A 19033-nucleotide genomic window follows, 5' to 3' on the forward strand; every position below is an offset into this window, starting at 1 on the left:
AGTTGAAAATCGATTTTAGCTTGCTAAATCCAATTTTAATGATATCTTAATTACCAAAATGTTATTAAATGAAAAAAATTTAACATCTCCAAGGCTTTCTTAATTTTATTTTGCAATTTTGGTCTTTACCGGCAATTAAATGTGCAAATTTCACTATAGGCAAAATTAATTTTTTGCTTGTTATTTAATTAGGACCATTAATGAAATGCTAATTTAATCTTTTTCTGCTATAGGTGTTAGTCGGTCAGCTTGGAGGAGTGAGTGGAATGTGTTATAAGAGGGCTCCTCCCTCTCCCATTCCTCCATTCCATCACAGCCTTCTTCTCTTTGCCGATTTTTTCCCTTGGAGCAGCCTTCATGTTTGGTGATTTTCTCTTAAAGGAGCAGATTTTCTATGCTTTGGTGATTTTGCAAGGGCAGATTTTGGTGCTTAGCAATTTTCTGGGCAGATTTCAAGTGTTGGTGATTTTCCAAAAGAGAGCAGATCTAAATATTTTCTGCCCTAGGAGTTTTTTTGGAGCAAATTCAGATTTTTTCTTGCTTGTGCGAATTTTGTGGAGGCCTGATTTTCTCTAGAAGGGCTGTGAATTTCGCACCAAATCTAGGTAATTTTATTTGGCGGAGGATATGTGATCAAAAGTTTGTTTTTTGGCAAACTGTGGGCAGTTTCAAAGAGATTAAAAATCTGATTTTTTTTTGCAAGGGGCTTGATTTTTAAAGTCTGATCCGAACTTCAAAAGGAGGTCCAACTATTGGTAAAGGTAAAATTCAATTCATTTTAGAGCTGAAGGTTGGTTTAAAGGTGTATTCCACTCCTTGTTCTTGCTTGGTTTTGTTTCCCTTATGTTCTTGCATTCATCATCCACCACTTCATCATCCCATCTACAGGTTGAAGTTTAGAGAGATAAGTGTAGATTCCATGATAGGACATTTGGCGAGGCAAAAATAAGTTAGACCACCCTAGGAACGAATTTTGGAGATATAAATGTAGTACATCCTAAAGTAACGAACAGGCAAAAATAAGTGGTAGTCCCACCCCTAGGTTGAAGATTGGAGATTGATAAGTGTAGTGATAGGACTTGGCAAGGGAAAAATAAGTTAAAATCCATTGATAGAAAGAAAGTTGGAAATCGATAAGGGTAGTCCATATCACTTAGAACGAAGGGGCAGAAATAAGTGTTTAGGATGGTAGATGTTAGTGCAAGCAAGAACCCTAAGGGAACGAATACTAAAAAAGACAAAGAAGACATGATGCCTATAACCACCTTTTTCTCAAAAGTGAGGCAAATAACCAATACCAATATCGGTACAATGAACATGATACAACTAAAAGATAGACTGAAGGAAGGACAACCCCCCATGGCAAAGAAGATTTACAAAAGTGTAATTGTGGATGTGGCGGCCTTCCCTCCTACCTTGCCTTGTCCAAAATTGGTCGTGGAATGTGCATCTAGGTTTGATTTGGTTAGTAAATCCATCATTTTTTTATTAAGGGAAGAGAGTGTTGGCCAACATCGGCCGACAAGTGATCGAAAAAGCATTTAACATCCCTCAGTACAAAAGCATGACAGTAGTAATGATGGATCAGGCGGCCAAGTCATTTCAGGATAACCAAGAGGCTTATTCCATTCATCTAAAGCAGGATTGGCTACATGAAGGCAAGAAAGGAGTTACCAGATCATCAAGGCTCGCCGTGTCAGACTTCAAATCAGAGTACGGCGACCTCATTGTACTTCTTAGCCGGATCATGGGCCTAGCTCAAGGTATGCAATTCAAAAACTGGATGTACTTCTTTATTGATGAAATTGAAAAAAGAAAAAAGATTTGATTGGACTAGGATCATAAGCGAAAATCTAGAATTGCAACTTAGGACCGTACAAAATCAAAAGCAATTATATATGGTGTCCTATCTGTTCTATCTGATTGCGAGGTTATATGAAAATCCGAGACTTAAGGCCTTAGGAGTAATTGGTAATGGGTCGGGGCAATGTTTGGTGCATGAATGCTATCCACAACTTCACTTGCACAACAACAAAGACTATAAGATATTTTGTGACGCCTTTGCCATGAAAATGGTAAGGATATTGCAAGGGACACCTGCTAAGAAGCAAAAGTCAAGAAGTATGGGAGTTGGTTCATCCAATTTCCGCAATTCAAATATATTAGAGTAGCAGGAAGCACAGTATGTCCCAAGAGACTTCCAAGGTACCCACCAGACAAGGTAGTTTTGATGGAATTGGCTAGGCAACTTGAGCATTATGACAGAATGATGAAACTCAAAGGTGAGACAGGCATTACCTTCTCATTGGAATTGGCAATGATAGTTGCCCCAATCCTGTCGCCTTTGCAGCTGCGGAGAAAGAATTAGAATGGTATCATCTAGCATAATATAAAGCAAGGCAAGGATTTGATCCTAATGGTCTTATCAAGGCATCTCATGGAAATACATTCAAACATGTCCCTACTATAGAAGATTTTTGGGCCAATACACGAAATGACTTTCACGTGAGGAAGCTAGCTTTCTCAAGATTGTCAATAAACATAATGAAGGCAATCAGATGGAGAGGCCTTGATATTCTCGATCAACTGGAGGATGATGAAAACGTGTTGAGAGAAGCTTATAATACAGTGGAGGGAACAGAGTTGAATCCAGTGGATTGGAATGATCACTAGGATCCTTCCTTGGAGGCAGTTACAAGAGCAGTTGATTTGCACACCGAGTCCTGGTACAATGGGAAGTTCAAGAAATTACAAGGTAAAAGGGTACACTTTACTTATGAGAAGATGAAGCCAAAGGAAGGTCTAACGGAATCAGTCGGACAAGGAACAATTAGAAGCAAGAAGAGAGGTTTGGAGGGTGAAAAAGGTAAAGAACATTGGGAACCTCCAGCAAAGAGACAGAATGCAGTGCCATCAAGGGAAAATATAATTGAGGCTAGAGGTCAAGAAGATAACACAAGTGAACAAGGGACCGCGATAGAGGTGAGCTCTGATTCAGAGTCAAGTGGTTACAGTGATAGCACCGAGTACTCTCCTCTCTCAGAGAACCAGCATGGAGGCGACATGGCAGTTACTGATGGAGAAGAAGATGGGCCAATTGATATTGAGGAAGTAAGCCAGGCGCTTATGGTCGTTGATGACGATCAGCTGATTGAACCAAATCCAGATTTGGGGAGATGCACCACACCACTATGGTTAAGGCATATGCTTATGCCAAGGGGCGAGGTAGTGATTGCCCGAACAGTTGAAGACATCCAAGGATTAGTAGAAAAGGGTGATAGCGAGAACCAGAAACAAATTGCAGAAACGATGGCAAAGGTAATTAGGAGCAACAGTGATGGTCACCAAAAGGTTCAGACTGTTATACCAATGGTTAACAAGGTATTGGATGAAAGTGTAGCTCAGGAATATGAGATAGTTGAGCATAACTTGGGAAGAATCACGGATGACATGAAATGTGGGGAGATCCAAGAAGGCATCGTTTTAATCATAGAAAGGTTGAGGAAGGCAAACGAAAGGATTGTAAAGTTGGAGGTCGAAAACAAGTATTAGAGAGACTGCCAGCCTATCCAACAACTACACCAAGCAGCCCTTCCCCAAGATAGCAGGAGCAACACAGAAGAGATATCAGCTCAGCTACATGAAGTCAAGGACTGGATCCATGATACAATCCAAGATGGGCGAAATTTCTTGCCTTCCTTTGTCTCAACATTCAAGTCCTTGGTGGCTGTTAGAGATAAATTCAGAAAATTTGAAGGCGAGTGGAAGAATTTCCTTCCAGTCAAGGACTTAGCCATTCCTAGGCTACAACCATTCATTGAGCTACCGGAGAAATATTTGGAAAAGGCCAAGTTGGTTGATGAAGGAGGATTGAGTACGGTGGAGTCTTGGTTTGTTGCCTTGACTATCAAATTGAGAATACTTGAAGAGGTACAAAGCGAGATTGCACAGCATAGCCCAGGTGTTGACACTTCCATTTCAACCATGATGAGCAACATTGGGGCTACGCTTGATTTTGAAGATATCAAAGAGGCGAACATCAATGAGACAAATTTCAGATCGAGATTGGATGAGTTGGGGAAGGTTGCCATCAAGAAGAAACATTTGGGCACCCTTGCCTCCCTCAATGCCTTTATCGGATATGCAAAAGAGTATGAGAAGGACCATGAGAAGACACTGCAAGCATCAAGCAGCATAATGAATTCAGTTGAGCTCAAGATGAAACACACACCCTGTCCTCCCATGAAGGAAGTTAACGACAAGCTAGCCAAGTTCATTACTTTGGCTAAAAAGATGAAAGAAAAGGGTAGAACTATATTAGAAGATCATTTGATGTAAGCCCAAGTGGCAATTTCTCTTTCTTCTTGGATAGGACAAGTGTCTAATTCTGATTGGCTACCATTTTGGTGCCTTCTCATTGGTTGCCACTTTTCCTTTTTCTTCATTAGTCCATTGATGAGGTGGCTTCTTCTCATTGGCCGATGGGGTGGCAACCCTAATTAGGGTTTCTAGGATCCAATCTGGATCGTCGTTTTTGCCTCTTTATCTCTACCATCGATTGTAAATTTTGGCCCCTATATAAGGCCATTTGCTCTCATTTGTAAAGGGTCCGAGAATTGTTGCTAAGATAATGCAAATATTGTTTTTCTTTCTCATTGTTGTGACTTGCATGGTGATTAAGAACTTTTGGTATTGTTGCATGGTTTCTATTTCCAATAGAATAAGATTTTCTTTGAAGTTATTAAAATAGATTTTATTTCAAGTTGTTAAGTAGAGAGAAAAGTAAATGGATAGTTGCATGGTAGTGTTAGTGGATGTTTGATAGGGATCTATAACTAGGCCACTAGCATCCAAGCGGCTTGTTGGGAAGCCTTGTGTGGTAAACTAGTTCTTTTCCTTTGTATCATTGCATCTATAGAGGTGGAGCCGCCGGTTAGCTTTCATCAAATTCGATCCCCGTCCATTTGCTAATCTTTCCATTCATAGGAGTAGGAGTAGAATAGCAAGTAGTATAGTATTTGGAGTTTTGAAGAAGGTTAGGAAGGCATAAATTCATTAGAACACTCACCCTCCATCACCATCACCATCTCCATCAACATCATCTAGAACTCATACAAAACAATCGCCACCACCATCCCACCAAAAGTCCAAGTTGTCCTCAAACAAATAGCGTAAAAGGCCACCTACGTGATTACCAACAAATCACATCAATATACTAAATTAGTATCCACAGGTGTAAGGAATATTGGAGTTTTGCTTATGCCCGCATGAGTATTAACTTTTCAAGAGAGGAATTGAAGATTTGATATTCCATATCAAGTGTTCAATTGCTATATGTTATGTAGTGGTACAAAACTGACATCAACATGTTCCCGCTCATGATCTCCTCGTATTTGTCTAACTTCTTGTCGACACGTCTTCCCTAGCATTACAACTCCCAAACCAATGCAAAACCATTGTAAGACACATTTTCTCCTTTTTGTAGTGAGGAATGGATAAGAAGCATCCTTGTCTTTACTTCTGACATGCACTCGAACCATATTGCTAATCGTATTCGGAAAGCATTGTTCCACAACAACCCATACGTTATGCAATCTAGAGGAGATGTCGTTACATTACTCAAACCTCAACTTGGATGTTTACAGTTCCTTCAATGTAGCAACACCGACTTACAATATACTAAAATAACGACTCGTCCCAAACAAAGAAATGCCCAAGACAATCAATGGTAGTTATTAATCCTTGACACATTAAAACACCGGCAGTTAGCAATGGATTCGGCTTAATTCAAATCGACTTGAATGTGGAGTTGTGGCAACATTCTTCTTCACCAGATCGAACAACCTTCTCACACATAACAATTCAAACCAGGCTCTGTACGATAGTTCAAGGATAATAATCTCTGCAAATATACAGGTCTCCTGCCTTTTTGATTTTAACTTGAATCCATCTGCAACCTCTAGTGCTTGTATGAATGCACGAAGATGAGCACCAAGTACCTTGTTCAACGTGTCTATATATGCTGAATGAACATCATGGTATACCTCTTTTCCATGTTCCTTAAATGGACAAATAAGATAGTTCTCCTGTGAGTGCGTGCAAACATGTGTTCGCATGTTAAAATCTGAAGAGAATGCCTTACCACAACCTTTGTGAGGACATATAAAATGTTTTCCTCCCACCTAAATAAGAAGTGTCTCTTTAGCTTAGAATTACCCAGAAATTTCTAGCCGTGTCCTTCATAATGACCAACATGTTGTTCCTCGCCATGTACATGGGAATGTTTCCACAAAGCTCCTCCCTTGGGAAAGTCTTCCCACAGCCTTTGTAATTGCAAAGGAAAATTCTCGAAGTAACTGGTTCGAGTTCTGGTTTTTTCTTCCGATGTTTCTGATTTAGTGTACTCAATAAACTAATAATCCTTCCCTTATCACTATAATATAAACTCTGGCCTATAAATATTTCTCCCACCATCAACAATTTCTACAATCATTAAAAAGGGCCCTCCAATAAGATTCTTTCAAGTTAAGGTCTTTTCCAAAATACTGGTGGTAATCAAGGTAATGACTGGGGATGATATCAAAATATTTGTTCTTTTTGAAAACTCAAATAAAGTACAAATATCTAGTATTTAAGTTCTAGAACAAAAGGAATTTATCTTCTTCCAACCTATTCAGATTTCACACTTATTGCCTAAACGAAACCTTTGTCACACTTGAAATTTCCAAAAGCTTCCAAGAAAAGCATCTCTAATTAAACCCTTTTAACCCTCTTCTTATACCCGACAGGATGGCAGGTTCGAGGCTCTGATGCCACTAAAATATCCCGAATCAAATATTTACTAGATTTCTCTTTTTTCAATATATTCAAAACCAAACATTCCAGGTGTATTACAAAATACAATAAGACCAGCAAAAACTCCAATAGATACTACGTGGTTCTTTCTCAAAATAACATTTGAAATGCCAGCATATGAAAGTACATTACATACAAATAGAATTAAACCAATAAACTCACATTACATTCCTTCAAACACGTTATTACATTATACAACAGCAATACAATAACCAACATCCAATCCTAAATACAGCTTAACAGTCACATTGAAAAACTTAAGAAAAGAACCTATAAGCACAAGCGAGACACTTGATGTGACATCTCCAAGGACAATGGGTTTGGCTCCACTATCTGTCGGCACAAGGGGCTATGCCTGATACTAGCTGAAAGTTGAAGCTTTCTGAAAAACTTTCACAAGAGAGAAAACTTAACTAAATCATAAAATCAAGCATGCCCAAATGAAAGAGTCTCTTCTCCTTTTACACCCACACCTGTGACTCTTCGACTTCCCTCCTAGCATTTTGTCTTATCTCTCCTTGTCCTTTTGTCCACTTTGTAATATTAAATTGACCCCTTTATATTTTGAGTTCAACTCTCCAAGTCAATTCTAAGGTTGTATATAATATGCCTTCAATATTTCTAATGTCCCAAAAAGGGGACATTACAGCATCACATGTGAAGTATACTTAAAAACAAAATCTGCAAAAATATTTTGTGCATTTCAATATCCATACACATTATTGTTCTACTGTAGAAATCAAGTATCAGTGTGTTGGTATGCATCATTGCATGTTTCCAAAAGTAGGGCAGATACTTTTTCATTTTAACATCAATATGCAGCAATGACCTATCAAGGATTCATGTATCAGAATTTTGATATGCATCAATGCAGATGACACAAAATTTTAGGTTAGATTCTAAAAATGTATGCAACTCATCACTTTTAAGATCAGTGGAGCATGACCATAAGAAAATATTCAAAATGTGCTTTAAGTTTACCTACTTTTCATATTAATAATAGTTTAGGAAACTGTAACAATCAAAAACTTATAATCAGAGTTGTTCCCTTAGACCTGTCTATGATATCCATCTTTCTATTGAAGCTACTATGAGGATTACATCTTTTTTACATCAATTACAACTTCATCCAAAAAAGAAGATACCTGGAGATTTATCATCAGACAAGGCTCTAATTACATCTCCAATCACTATTCTGCTTATTAAATCCCACTAGGTGCCCATCAATACCTAGAGATTTACCATTAGGCAAGGCTCTAAACACATCTTCAATCTCTTCCACTAATATTTATTTCTCCAAGGCTCTAGCCTCCTCATTTTAAATCTTCTTGAAGGTCAGTTTCAAACACTAGTCTAAATAAAGCCTCTTGGTTAATAGCACCATGTTCAGTGGAGAAAAGTTTCTTATAAAGTTCAAAGAAAGCCCCCTTTATCCCTTTTGTGTTTCTAGAAATACCTTCATCACACTGAATCTCTTCTATAAGCTCGTTCTTTGCTTAGCCCTTATCAAATTGAAGAAGTATTTGGATCCTTTACCTCCCTCATTCAGCTGATTCATTTTGGCCCTAATCTTTTGTCCCTGAAATCTATGGTTTAGAATTCTCCTAAGATCAACTATGGTAACATTTAAATTCTCCTCCAACTTTTCATCATGTACCGCCTCTTGAAGATTCAACTCAGTCAACTAGAGTTTAGATTGTAAAAAAAGCTCAAGCATGTTTCTACCCTTGACCTTCTTAGTGCCAACAACTTAAAACAAATTCATCCATACTTTAGTCAAAGCATTCCGTTGATTTCTACGGTCTCTCCAACTTTTATAGAATTTGGAGAAGCAAGTAGTCATCTTGATGGCCTCAGATGTCTCTTGACATGAAGCAGGCAGACATCAAATTTAAAGGTCAAATTGTGAGAGTGTCTACCAATCCTCTGCTGGGTCTCTTCAATGAGGACAGTCAAACTAAAGGGGAATGTTCAGAGATGGAGGCTAGAGAAAACTTTGTAGGGGATGAACCACCATCAGCACAAAAGGAAAACATAGAAAAATCGCATACAGTCTATCCAGTTTACAATACACCCTATGTTTACCTGCCTGATTGTTACACCAGGTAAACCAAATATTAGAATACAGACCTGTTTTCCTCTCAATGGGGTCCCTCAGGTTGAGCCTCCTCTTCAACTTCTGCCAAAAATAATGTTCAACTTGCAAAACCGAGCCTAAGGGTTTTAACGTCTGAACAATGAAAGGTCAAAAATCTAGGTTGGAGATTTTTATCTCAACCCAATATGGAGCGGAACGAGCAACCACTTGCTCAAGGTTTCCTTTGGGAGACCACAGGAAAACCCCAAATAGGGATTTCCCCACATTCCAGAACAACTTATGTAAGACTCTCTGTCGTATATTGTGGTTTTTAAGAAAAATACAAATAGTCTTTTATCAACCATTCTGCACAAACTTTGCATAAATTCCCATTCTTTTGCCCAACAAATTTGCAAGCCTATCAAAAAATTATTTCCTCAAAGGTAAAGAATCTTTGCTTACACAAACAAAGAAAATGCAATATTTTTTAATCTAGATTGCTCATTTATAATTGCTTCGATCATCTCTTAGTTGTGAGAAAGTGAGTCTTTCCATAAAGAGGACATTTATTGTTTTCTCTCCCTTTGGGCTTTGGAGAATCACCGATGCTTAGCCCTCCATCCCCAACTCCATTGGCGTCAATTGCCAAAGGTCCTCCGTCTTCCACTTTGGAGGGTATAAAAACTCCATCGACTCCAGCGGACAAAGGGAAAATCGGAACAGAATCTTTTTCCAAAACCGCCATGTATGATAGTTTATCTTATTCCTTTTTCGGACCCTTAACTGCACAATACCACAAAGAATTCTTCTCTGTAGAATTATAAACACCATCCGGACCTCTGTCATCATTGTCCTGCATTAATGTCGGGCATTAAATGAAACAATGGCTTGAAAGAGCCAAACTCTAGCACGGTTAGGGTAAAGACCACAAAAGCAAACAGACGCCACACAATACAACCTATGCCCACTAAGGAAGCAAACGTTAAACCAATGGAAAAAAAAATACAACACTCGACCCCCACAGCCCACTGCCACTTGGATACCAGGTGTCAGCATTGAGTACAGGCACTCAGGATGAATCTCACAAGGTTCATACCAATTGCAGAGCCAACAACGCTCCTCCGATTAAAAGTCAATTGATATTTCTTAAGTTTGCCTGCTTCCAAGATGACAATAGCATTATTTCCTCTGGCAAGACACCATTTGAACAGAGTCTCAGGTTATAAGCAGAACGACAAGGCCTGATTACAAATTCAAAACTGCCTTCCTAAAGTAAACCATAACAACGAGACAACATTTTGAACAGCCTCAGAGTGAGCTAAAAAAACAGAATATTTTTATAATAGAGTATATATGGAATTGCCTTTTTAAACTGATACTAATTTTTCGGGCAGTTTCTGAGTCTGCCTGTTGGGAGAGAATCACAGATCCCAACAGCTAGAATCTTTGAGTATTAAATGGTTCAGTTGGGCTCACATATCAAAAAGTGTTTGCCAAGTCGCAAGGCCTCACATCTACGGAGAGAACTACACAAGAAATTATGATATTTAAAAAGAGTGCGAAATACTAAAACACTAACTGCCTATAGAGAAGCAGCAGGGAATGCCACACAAAAATACTTTTCCTAGACAACAATATCAGCTTTTCAAAACTATGGAAAAAGATATACTTTCTGATTTTTGTGGCTTAAAAAGTGCTTTCTACTTACTTGTGCTAGAAAATTATGATGAGGATCATGGTGCAAAGGTGTTACTGTTCCAGACGGACCAAACCATGCATTAACTGAATGTAATTCACCATTGCTTGCACTGCAGTAGTCAGGCTCAAAAATATCCTTGCTCAGTTCTGATATCTGCCAGCATAGAAATGACATTTTAACATGTGCAGTATTCAAATGTATACCTTTACATCAAATGTGAATTACAAATATCAACAAGAAATATTTGATTCAACTCTCCAAGACAATAATAGCAAAAAGTTCTAGTGATCAAACGAATAAATGGAACCTGCTCAAATAAAGGATGTTGTGCCAGATATGTAGGTCCAACAGATGAATGCTCATTAGATTGAATCCTTTCAAGAAGTTGAGAAATTGTTATCAGTTCCTGCTTCCACCCAGAAGCCAGGTAATTATGTCCAACCTGCATGTTTTTACAATGATATTGTGTCAGATAAACTGATAATATACATGTATTCGAGAATGCATCTTTGCATGGAACCATAAATACAACATGCAATATAACTGATTCAAGTTAACAAGTTTCCTTTTACCCTTAGCAGACATAAAATGAAGACTCAAAAGTTCTAAAGTGTGCATTTGAAAGCATTGGATGAAACATATCAAATTGTGCACAACCAGCTACTAAATGGTAAATGGCATGATTGCATGTTTCTAGAAACCTGAGAAATGGAAGGATCATGCATGATGCTGCTTTGCTTGACTGCCACTAATTGTTTTCCCTGTACTGCACCACTTGGCATCAATATCGAAACATCATCTAACCATGTAGGTATATGTATGAAAAGGATGGTTTTTGAAACCCACAGAAATTTTTTAAAAGCACTAAAAGAATAGAGGGAGAGCTCTACTGTGGAAAATGAATATCCATTCTCCATTGCTACCCTTCTTGCTTTTCTTTCTGATTCTTTCTACTTGTGTTTTCTTGGACTCCTTTTAATTTATTGTCTTGTTTTTGTGCTAATTTAGGCAATTGAGTTTGTAGTTTTGGCATCCTTTTTGTTGTGTTTATTATACTTATTGGATTGTGCTTTGTTAGTTCAAAGGTTCTCGGTTTAGGGTGAACTAAGGCATATTACCCAATGTCTACACTCCTACAAGTAGTTTCATTTTGCAATTTTTGGGGAAGGTTGTACACAAAAGCCCTTATTTAGATGGAGGCGATGTTGCATGGACACAAAGAAGGATAGAAATACAGATACGGTATTGAATACGAATGCAACCATTTTTTAAGACCCCCATCATGGATACGGCTGGATACAACATTCATTAGAAACACACACATATTTAACACAATTTTCCAAGTTATTAGAGGAGATTTTCGTTACTTCAAAAGCACTATAGAATAGTTTACACATAAATACTACATAAATAATTATAAGTTAATTGGGCACTTTACAATATGCAAAAATAGTAGAATAATTTACACATAAATACTACATAAATAATTATAAGTTAATTGGGCACTTTACAATATGCAAAAATAGTAGAGTTGCATTGGAAGACAACCCAAAAAATAAGCTTCATAAAAAATTTAGACAGCATTTTTTGAGTGATGCAAAGATTGCTCTTACACATTGGATGCTCCTACAGCAGTGCTCAATGTTGTTGCTCAAGCTTCAATGGTAATTAATGAATTTGGCATTATAGCACTACGATGGATGATTGTTGGGCTTCAAAGTAGCATTATGAAAATAAAAGGTGGATGATTTGTGAGAGAATGGGCCCCCAATTTATAGTTTTGAGGAGGATGAAATAGGCAATTTAGATCAAATGGTGAGAAAGGGTCAAGATGCAATGTATGCAATGTAGGGGAAGCACATGGATCGTACTTTTTCAAATCCATAGCCTTGTGACAAGTGTCACAATGAGAAGGCTTTAGAATACATTGGAGATTAAAGTAGATTTGTCAAAAAGGTGTTACTTGTCTTACAAATCAAAGGTAAAAGTTCATAATGTGACCATTTTTGGGATTGTGAAGGAAATGTTGAATAATGGAAAGAAGGAATAACATATTACTTGGAAGAAACAATCATGTAAGAAGATGTAGGCACTTACATTTGCATTTAAGGTTGACAAAAGGAAAGTTGACTTTGGAATCTAATCATTTGGATTATAATTGTGCAAAAGATTAAGAGGGAGATTAAGCTTAATTAGTGGGCAAGTGTGCTTATTGGGAGGATGTGATGTGAGGAGAGAGAATTAAATGGAGGGGTTGATTAAGCAAATAGAGATATTTACTTAATTAAATGAAGATTAGAATGTGCAAGTACGCTTGATTGGGTTTAGAAGAATGAGTTAAGATATGAGGTTAGGTGAGGGTTAAGGTTAGGAGACGTGCACAAAAGAATTAATAACTTATTTAATTTCGTGTGGGACAATTGGGGTAAAATGAATTAATTTAAATAGATGTGTACTTATTTAAATTAATAGAGGAAAGGGGATTAATTAATTTAAGTGGTTGTGGGTTGCCGTTATATAATTATATTAATTAGACTGTAGCTAAATAAGTTAGCTAGAAGGCTCACATAAGCTAATTAAATAATATGTAATTATTTAATTAAAATGCATAAGAGAAAGCTCAATTCAATCAAAATTGGTTAATGAAATTTAGGTGTCTATGGGTTGACGGTCACTTTTGGAGCTTAAAGGAGGAGCTCTAGAGCTTCAAGGGTGCGATTTGTAGTGCAAGATCATGATGGAAATGTCATGGCCATTAGAGCTAAGAAATTAAAAGATGGCTCAAATAACTTGGTAGAGATTCAAGCGGCTTGGCATGTAGTGAATATGGTTGAATAGCTCTCAATAGAGAAGATTCGTTTGGAGAAAATTCACATGTTACTATCAATGCCTTGATAAAGGGAGAAGCTTCAGCATGGTCTCTAAACAAATTTATTATGCCATCTATTGGATTTATTGTTTAATTAGGCAGTGGATTTGAAGGATGAAGCGATGGGTGGCATTTGGGAAGATTTCTTGAATCTAACATCTATGGAGGCCTTTCCCCATACACCACCATCCTTTTAATTGATTGCAAGTGCATCATTATGGTGTTTGGTCCCGAGCAAAGGTTGTGGTATTAATGATGGTTGGTAGAAAGGTTTGGGCTTTGACGGCACTAGTCCGTAAGCTTTTCCTCTTTGCGTAGTTGGTGAAGGTAGAAGAAATTTTCAAAATGGAAACGACAGTGGTCATTGATAAGTAGCAATTAGCCTTCCTAGAGCATATTTCCGAGAAGTAGCTTAGAGGCATTTTCAAGATTCATGACCCATTATTCCTACAAATAGTGGATTTAATTTTGGACAAAAAATTTATGAATGTTGAACAAACGCTACCACATTAACACAGACATTGTCTATATGTTTATTACTTGGCCTCTGGAACTTGGGATGGTTGAGGACACGGTTTGGATGATGAGGAGATCTGTAAATGATGATTGGCTCTTTGAATTGGTGTCCATGGTTACAATTACAATTCCTAGACAAGGTTTTAAATCAGAGCTTGGCAAAAAGAAAATGATGGTGGCCTTCATCTATTCATTATTTGGAGTGCAAAGTCCAACAGTGAAGAACATATAGTGGAAGTGGGAATTGATTCAATCGAATGGACTACCCTAAAAGATTTTCTTCATAAACTGGAGATGGCTCGTTTGCAGGAGGAAAGTGCAACAAAAGTTCATCCCTTCATGCTTCAATACTATTGGATCAACGGCCCAATCCAGTCTCGGCAAGTCATGCTTCACCCAACATCAAGGTGACTCCTTTGTTCCCATAAACTGTCTTTTTTTTGTTTTGTATTTGCTTGTAGCTAATATATAGTATGATGGTAGGATAGGCCAAATTATGGTGTTTTTGTAAATGTTTTAATTTACAAGCTTTGCTTGGGGATATTTTGAATAGTTTCTAGGCTTTGTCTCTATCTCGAGTAGGATTGTGCAGTGTAGATTGAGATTTTCTTGAAACAACCTCAAAAAAAATTAGGGGATGGTTTGGAATGATGTATTTGTCAAAGAGTTGAAAGAACAGTGTGTTTACAAGTGATTGAAGTATTATGTGGTTTTTACGTAAAATTTTATCTATGATTAATAAAATCAAACTTATTAACAATCATAGAAAAAAATAGTAATGTATATTAATAAAGGTTGCACAGGAACGGGGGTACTTGGGTACTTAGGGTACCAATACCAGTGTGGGTACGACTATTTTTCAATATAGGGGACAAGGGTATTTGGGCACATCAAACTTTTTTTCTAATATAATTTTTAATATTTATACAAAATCTGAAATTATGAGTCATGACAATGCTCTATTAAAACAAGAACAGTGATAAAGTCTGCAAATGTAATGCATTGTTTTCAGTTTCAGATCTGTAATATGTTTGTAGTAATAATTTATGTTAAATATTTAGATGCATAACAAAAAAGGCAGAATTTAAACATGAACAAGAAGATCATAAATCATATAACAATGACAAATTGCAAATGATAAACTTCTAACTTGAACATTGATAAGGTTTACTATTGATGAGTATTGTATCAAAGTTTCAAACCGATTACGTATTGAATTAATCTTGATAAACAAGAAGCTGATACGCCAACAAAAAACCGAAACAAAATCAGAAATCTTAATCAATGTCCTTTGCTATGATGCTCTCCACTAATTACCCGGTACTTGGGGTACATGTACACAGTACATGGGTACACCTCCCAAAGGTGTGGGTACATGTACTCATGCAACCTAGATATTAATATTAATGTCAATGTATTCTAATGATTTTTAATACTGATGTGTATTAGAAAATGGAATTAGTATTCAGGGAAAAAAAAAAAAAAAAAATGTATATTAGAGATATAAATTAATATGAAAATAATTATGTGCTAATGAAATATAAAATTAACAATAAGAAAAACAAATAAAAATTAATTGATAACAAGAAAGCTATTACCCAAGGATTTATCCCTAGCCTCAAAACCCATGTTCCCATATGAGAAACATTTTGAGGACTTGGGGGTGGCTAGGGGACATCCCAACCCCATCCCTTTTTTTTGAAAATTCTTAGGAAACATCCCGAAAACTTAGGGACTTCAGGAATTCGGGGTGGGGTGACGCCCGTACTTCCTGGGGATAGTTGGCGATGCCTTGGAAGTCCCCAAGACGGACGGGCATCCCTAATTAAGTAGGGAATGTCAACACCTAAAAAACAATTTTCTTTAATAAGACTTTCCTTTTTAATTTTGAAGTGAGCCCCTCCTTCAAATTTCACCCTAACATGCTTATTATTGTTTGGTAGTTAATTCCTGCTATTTTAGGTCATCTGATCAGTATCTAACAACACTAAATTAAGAATTGTGAAATTAAGAATGTTGTTATAGTCATGCTACACACTCAAAAGCATATTGCAGACTGTTTGCAAGGTGTTGGTAAAGTATGAAAAGTGCATTACTTGCCTAGAACATGCATTATTATGTCATTTTGCGGCGATACATCAATGTTGGGTTGGTCATGGGTTGATTTGGGTCCTTTGTGGAAGATATGGTGAACATTGGAGGTTGCATCAAGATACCATCTTACTGTAACAAACTTATATCATAGTCTGAACTGTATAGAAAATCTTGTTGTATTAATCAATCCACTTACAATGAGTTGGAGGCGTAGTTTCAGAATTAAATGGTAGTACTTGGAAGTTGGATTATTGTTCTTGTTTCTATTGACAATCAATTTTGAATTATATTGGATTTATTTCAATTTTTTATAATTATTTTTAATATTACATGCACATTGACAATAATTCCAAATCATGAGTGCGTATTGAGCATTGAGTTTGACTACTGAAATGTTATATGTTAAGGTTCTATGATGTGTAAATGGCATGGTTTATCCATGTTTTCATATGAATGTAATGTATGCATGCAAATTTCCTTATATGTTTTATATTTTCCATATATTTATATAGCCATCCCCTTGTCGTCCCCGAACTTGGCACAAAAAATTGTCCTCCCAAATGCTCATGCTTTAGAACTAGAGTACAACAACACGATACACAGAAATACAATAATAGAAGACACAAATAATTATCCTGGGAAAAATCCTCCTACTCGAGGGAAACAGCCCAACCCATAAAATATAGTACCGTATTTCAGATCTTCAAACACATTATAATGTTCTTGAATAGCATTGATGTCTTCAATCAGACAATCAATATATGAATCTTTTGATTCCAATCAATATCTCTCACAACTAGAGATAAAAAATAATAATATATAAACCTTGACTCCTAACAGAAAAGTATTTATTCTTCTAAACCTTTCATCAAGAGAGACTATCAAAGCTAAACTAAAGAACAGCACTCTTAGTGCTACAGAATAAAGAACAATAAGATAAGAGCTTTAATGCTCAAAACCACAAAATATCAACACGATAATCACAAAAATCCCACCACAAACAAATATAGAAGGCATGCATAAGCATGGCCAGTGTACAAGAGAGGCCTGACAACTGAACCATCGGGAGTTGAGAAACCATCGTGGAAGAAACCACCATGGAAAATTAGAATGAACCAACACCTTCGAGAAACCGACACTCATGAAGAATAAGTTAACTCTCGACATTAGAATTATGCATGTTCACGATGCCAAGCCATCGCACATGGTTTTGGGGGATATAAGAAACATAAACACTAGAGATAGAAGTACATCATATGATATGATATGATAAATAAGGAAAATGCTCCAGCTTGTGCCTACTAGAGCTATTGAAGGAACTGCTTCTGCTTGAGCCCAAAAAATGCAAAACCTCATATACAATAATGGCAACAGGAATAGAAGCTAGAAGAAATATCATCAGCCATCATGACCGAAAGTTTTGCAGCAAGTCAAACACAGGTATAAAGATCTCTCTCGCAGCTACTATCTTCAACACCAGAAACTTGTCCACCCATCCCCATCCCGGAATCTTGGCATAACACAGAATAAAACACTATAAACAAAGTGAAGATATTAACAAATAGCATAAGTCAAAAAATAGAAACATAAACATAATAACAAACAATAAAAATGTGAATTAAAGGACATTAGAATATAAAGAAATAAACGATTTAAAAACTAGCGATATATAAAAGAGATAAATAAGAGAATTAAAGTTTTAAAAAAGATATGAAAAAGAAGGATTAGAAATAAAAATATATATATCTAACATACAAAACATGCATTACTACAAAATTAAATGAGAGAATATGAACTGAGCATAAAAATTAAAAACAAAACAAACAGAGAAGAAAGGAAGAGAGGCGGTGAGATGAGAAGAGTAAAAGGAAAAGAAAACTACTACAAAATTAAATAAGAGAATATGAACTGAGCATAAAAATTAAAAATAAAACAAACAGAGAAGAAAGGAAGAGAAGCGGTGAGATGAGAATAATATAAGGAAAAGAAAACTAACACATTTAATCTCAATGATTGATAACAATTCAGCAACACTTGTTTTAATCGCTTAATTCTCTTGTTAATGCACAGAATTGATCCTGTACATGTGGTCAAAGAGCACATGAATTCTCAACAATTTACCAACACCCTATCCTGCTTCAAATGCTCAACTCTCTTATAATGACAAAAATCAGATCCCTGTACTCATGGTTGTATGAATTTGAAATATGCATCTTCAAATAGATCTAAACACAAAAATGATTTGCAGAGTAGCATATTGGAGTACAGACATCAAAAGAGCTAATTGTCAACCATTTAATCTGATTCCAATTCAAACTAAGGATTAAATCTTTAGACTCTTCCACCATTGTATTACCTTGCATAAATAAATAAAAGACAATTTTAAATTCACAAAAATAAAAATATAATCACCTCAACTGGTACAGTGCGGTCCCCTACAACTCTCTTTAAGTACTCCATGTCTTTCCATTTGTTCATTGCAGGCCAATGTGACATGGCACCACTGATTACAACTGGAATACAAAGTAGAAAGAAGTCGCAGAGGAAGGCCTCAATAGACAACATATGCCTTTTTTCAATTAATTTGTAGCACAGTGATCCATGGGGTAGACCCTTAAGCACCTGTATGAAGATTTTAGAAAATCATTATTCATAAATATCATAATGAAAGTAACTTGTTCCTATTATAGTGATTATCAAAAACCAAACAAACTAGATAATTTTCGAATTTAACAATAAAACAAGCCAACAATCATCAATGTCTAATATTAAAAGAATCCATTAGTTGATTATTCAGATCAAGAAAGAACTATGCACCCAAAGAGTCAAATAATTCCAGGCAGAGAAATTATAAGCAACAGGTAAAAATAATGGATTCCAACACTCACCATTTACATTTTATTTACATTTTGCATTTCTAAGG

General features: G+C 36.4%; 1 protein-coding gene across 1 annotated transcript in view; it reads right to left on the reverse strand.

The window, feature by feature from the left end:
* Nucleotides 1–19033, reverse strand: part of JMJD5 (2-oxoglutarate (2OG) and Fe(II)-dependent oxygenase superfamily protein) — a 148697-nt gene that overhangs the window by 106374 nt on the left and 23290 nt on the right. Inside the window, 3 exon segments of the mRNA XM_089825934.1 lie at nt 10641–10784; nt 10939–11073; nt 18523–18732. Coding sequence (XP_089682060.1) covers nt 10641–10784; nt 10939–11073; nt 18523–18732 — 489 coding nt within the window.

This window comes from Cupressus sempervirens, chromosome 4, assembly GCF_028749045.1.
Source record: "Cupressus sempervirens isolate cs-2001-9-10 chromosome 4, ASM2874904v1, whole genome shotgun sequence".
In the NCBI taxonomy this organism is placed as follows: domain Eukaryota; kingdom Viridiplantae; phylum Streptophyta; class Pinopsida; order Cupressales; family Cupressaceae; genus Cupressus; species Cupressus sempervirens.